At 30.5% G+C, this 4,326-nt stretch overlaps 1 protein-coding gene across 1 annotated transcript; it reads right to left on the bottom strand.

Moving 5' to 3' along the window:
- Positions 1-1,473: 1,473 nt before the first annotated feature.
- Positions 1,474-3,524, bottom strand: LOC126733551 (uncharacterized). The gene is made up of 4 exons (XM_050436886.1): positions 3,318-3,524; positions 3,165-3,255; positions 2,442-2,732; positions 1,474-2,175 (listed from the first exon to the last, which is right to left on the bottom strand). The coding sequence occupies exons 1-4, from the start codon at positions 3,415-3,417 to the stop codon at positions 2,151-2,153; spliced, it is 507 nt and encodes a 168-aa protein (XP_050292843.1). The 5' UTR covers positions 3,418-3,524; the 3' UTR covers positions 1,474-2,150.
- Between the last annotated feature and the right edge of the window lie 802 nt (positions 3,525-4,326).

Raw genomic sequence — 4,326 nt, 5'->3', positions numbered from 1 at the left:
ATACATTCATAGTAGTTTTTATTAGCTACAAGATGTAGTAACGGTAACAGTGATCTTAAATTCTCAGCTTTATTTGAAGCAAACGGAAGAGGTTCCTTGTAAAGCCTTTCCAGTTGGATGTTGCATGATAAATTTGCTTTGGCCACAGTACTGCTTCTGAATGGGCCGCTGTATGAATCCTTTAAAAAAATGTTTGGTTAGTTATTTTCATAATCCTAATTTTTTTAATGTTGATAGCTGGTTTTGGAATTGTTAGGAAAAAGTTGCAGGTCACAGTTTTTATATCAAAAAAATCGTGTTGCTTCATTTTTATCAAATTAAATTGGTTAGGTTTCATTCTGGCATTTAAAATGATATTATCCCAATCCTCTGGTCTCTCGGCTCTCTCCAGGCGACTTTTCTTTTTCTCTATCAGGGCAAAATCCGAATCGTTTTGCAAAAAGGAATGACCCCTCATTGGAAATATGTATTCTACTGAATCAACGATTTTTAGAATATTGACCAAGGTGTACAAAAAATGGAGCATTTTTATTTTGCACTGGGCAACCGTCACTAAAAATAACCAAACTGCGCTTATGGAAGTGGTTTTTAAAGAAATGCAGTAACATCGAAGTGACTTCATTGGCACCCTTTTTGGCTTCATTTTCAAGATAAGTGTACATCCAAACATTATCAGTCCAAGGTCATGTATACCAAAGTTGACGGCTATAAAAAACAGGGTTAGATGGTATGTGAGGAAGGGGCAAGTTTTGCATAAAATCAAAACTAATACACATTACTTCTCCAGCTTTCTGCTTGCTTGCTAATTCTAATCTATTTCGTTCTTCTATGCTAAGATCTGTACGGTTTAGTTGCTGAGCAAGTTTGTCACATTCTGAACAAGTGTCAGATCTTGGAAATCCAAATTTAATGTTAAAATATGTCTTAAATACTTTCCAGTAACTTTTATATGGTATGTTTATATTATAACTTTGTAGGAACATTCTATGCATATCCCTTATAGTTAGAAAAGTTTATAAAGAACCGGTGACATCAACAGACGGCAAAATCCGCGCATCTCGTTATTCTATCGATCGGATCAGATGACTATGTCGAGGTCTAAAGACAGTGGAGGCGGCACAATTGTTGAAATTATTAATATTTATTTGTACTAGAGTTTAAATAGCCCTAGATTTTTAGTAGGTATAGCTAGCGGTATTATAAGTGCGTTTGATTTAGTTGAAATACCAACTAAGAATGGATATATTTGCTCCAAGATTCGTTTAAAAAAATGTAGATAAGTTAAAATTATATTTTTTAGCATTGTGATGTGCCCATAAAAAATCTAATAAAAAATAGTTTTACTTACAGGAGGATGCAGTTCGCTAATTATTTTTAAAACAGGACTTCAAATAGGTAGCTGAAAATTATTCTTTATTCGCATTTTTTTAAGGATTAGGTATTTTAAACGACTTGTGTAAAGAAACAAATTGGTATAAGCTTAAAGTTTTATTTCATTATTTTACATATTATATATTTTTATTCACTATCAGATAGTGTATTACAACCTAAATCAGATTCATCCAATAAAGACCATTCGATCTCTTCATCAGATGAGTCTGTATTTACTGTAAATTTTAAAGAATCCAATGCTTCATCAAAAAGGTGATGACTTTCGAAATATTGTTTTTCTATATTGTCTATATGGTTGCAAATATTTATTCTCTCATCATTCGAAATTTCCGCAAATTTCTGCCTTGTCAAAGTTTCGACATCCGCCAATTTAAAAGTGGAATTTCTGCTTGCCACCCAATTCTTAACAGTTGCCCAAATTTTTTCTATCGGATTAAGCTCTGGGTGGTATGGAGGCAAACGTAACACAATGTGTCCATGCTTTTCCATTAGGTCGTCCAACTTGGTTTTTACAGGATACTTTTTTTATTTTCAGACACTATTTCATATAACTCTGTCTTGGTGAGTTTAGCATCAAATGTAAAATTACGTTCCTTGAGCCAGTCAACTATTTCCTGCTATTTACTTCCAGATGTAACATTCTTGACTACAGGCACATTGTGATAAGCTGCATTGTCTAATACTAGGACGGAATTAGGTAGTAAATTTAGAAATAACTGATTTTCGGCCATTTCATGAAGTTGTGATGGTTCATGTCATCATGATAGTCTCCGCTTTTTGACCCTAAAAAGAGAAGAATAAAAGATTTTAAAATAATCGTATAAAGTTGTCAGTGTGGTATTAATTATCAAAATATCAATATTGATAATGGTAAAAATTTGACTAAATATTATAGGTGAAAATATGGGTAGGGAACTGGGACTGAAAAGTATAATAATATAAGTACCCGCTTATCCAATCAAATCCGAACTAAGAGTATCATTTCTGCGTATTACATTTTAATATCATTTTTGATATTACTTTATATAGAAATAACTAAAAAATTTTACCTGAGCGAAAAATCAGTAATCTCAGCATTATTTACGAAACCATTTCTTCCTCCAACATGAAGAATTATCAGTCTCTGTCGTTTGGAAATGGGTTTTCTAATTCCATGTCGACTTTTATCAAACCACCCTTTGTCCTTTGTATGACTGCTATGTATGTAACTTTCATCAGTATATACAGTATTACGGCCTTCCTCTTTATATTTTAAAATTTGCTTTAAATATTTAATCCTTTTCAATCGTATGTCATAAGATTCCATAAGAGCTTTTCTGTTATCTTCCGTTTTGGTCCATCTATAAAAAAACTTATATGTATCTAAAGGAACATATTAATGTATTAAACAAATTTCTCATGATATTTAAGAATAAAATTAGCAAAGACGTAACTTAATAAAATAAAAAGCTTAACAAATTAAAGAAAGGATAGGTACTCTGCCAGGTACTCTGCAAAATAAGAATATCTAGAGAGGTATCTAGAATTAAATGGACTAAAATGTAATAAGTTCCTATTTGTAGGTACCTATACCCTTTTTATTTTATCTATGTGCCAAAAAATTATAAGAAGTTTATAAAGTCAATAAAATATAATCCCTAGAATTAATTTTGACGCAACAGCTAATAATGGTTGTAAAGTTAAATTCCTATTGATAAACTTTTCAGGTAACTGTTAACTGGTTAGCAGGTAAATATAAGAAGATAAATATTGAATATAATTTAAACACATACCTAAATCGAATTTTTTTCAGCAATTTTGATAAGGTTGATGTACTTATAGGCTCTTGAATAATAGCCGGATCAAGAAGCTTTTGAAGTATTACTGGAAAGAAAATAATATAACATAATAAGTTTATATTTAAAAATGTAAATAAATAAATATACTCCATATGTATATTAAGGAGAATCCTGTCCATATTCTGGAAGAAAATTTCTGGATAATTAAGACTTTTTTTGGCCCCTTCTTGTGCCCTATACTCCACATGGTTATTTTATGTCAAACCTAAAAAAATACTTAACAGGTGCCACTTTTGTCTAAATAATAAAATATTATGGTGTTATATTGCAATGTAGGGTAATTAAATTACTTGGGTTTTACAACTGAACTTACATTTTAGAGTGGGTCTTATTTTTTCAACTATGTAGAAATCATACACTATTTGTTTTATATCTTTAATTTGGGTCAAAGTAATGTTACCAATCTTCTGAGATTTTCTTAACCTTTTTTTCCTTGGACTGGTAAAGGAACAGGAAGGTATATTTTCTATATCTTCTGACTCTTGGACCACTCTTCTGTAAGTTGACTGGGATACTCGAGTGGCAGCTAACGTACGTTGTCTAAAATAATTATATACTATTATTGTAAGTTATCAATACAATAAAAATTAAAATTTGAAAACATCCTACAATAAAATATGAATTTATATTGTTCACTCACATAACATTTTTCAAAGGAAAAGTAATTCCTTGCTATGCTTCTTTTTTCATAAAAGCTGCCACGTTAGAAATAATCTCTCTCCCTTGGCTGTGAATTATTTGTCCTTGTTTGCCTACTTCCTCAGGTGACATCTAAAAAAAAATTAGAAGATTAGTTAAATACCTGTTATTTTGTCACTTAAAATCAAAGTATATTTTAAATAATATAATTTTTAACAGTAATTAATTTTCATTTATTTTTTTAAATTATTAGACAATTGAATAATTTAAACCAATTTTACTTACCTTTTACAATAAAAATCTGATAGTCTAACTAAAAACTAACTAGTCTATTTCACTATTATACTTAAAAAAAAACACACAACAGATTTTAAATGCTTTATAACACGATTAACTCACTTCCCGTACGAGACGACACTGAGTAGGCCTTCAGGCTACGTCATAGGCTTTAAATCCC

The sequence above is a fragment of the Anthonomus grandis genome, chromosome 2, assembly GCF_022605725.1.
Source record: "Anthonomus grandis grandis chromosome 2, icAntGran1.3, whole genome shotgun sequence".
NCBI classification, from domain to species: domain Eukaryota; kingdom Metazoa; phylum Arthropoda; class Insecta; order Coleoptera; family Curculionidae; genus Anthonomus; species Anthonomus grandis.
This window is presented reverse-complemented; position numbering and strand designations above follow the sequence as displayed.

Excerpts from the sequence above, each read along its gene's own strand:
- LOC126733551 (XM_050436886.1), bottom strand. The coding sequence starts at position 3,417 with ATGTGGAGTATAGGGCACAAGAAGGGGCCAAAAAAAGTCTTAATTATC. Across the intron at positions 3,256-3,317 it reads CTCCTTAATATACATATGGA|TAATACTTCAAAAGCTTCTT; the intron begins GTATATTTATTT and ends TTTTCTTTCCAG. Across the intron at positions 2,176-2,441 it reads ATTACTGATTTTTCGCTCAG|GGTCAAAAAGCGGAGACTAT; the intron begins GTAAAATTTTTT and ends TTCTCTTTTTAG.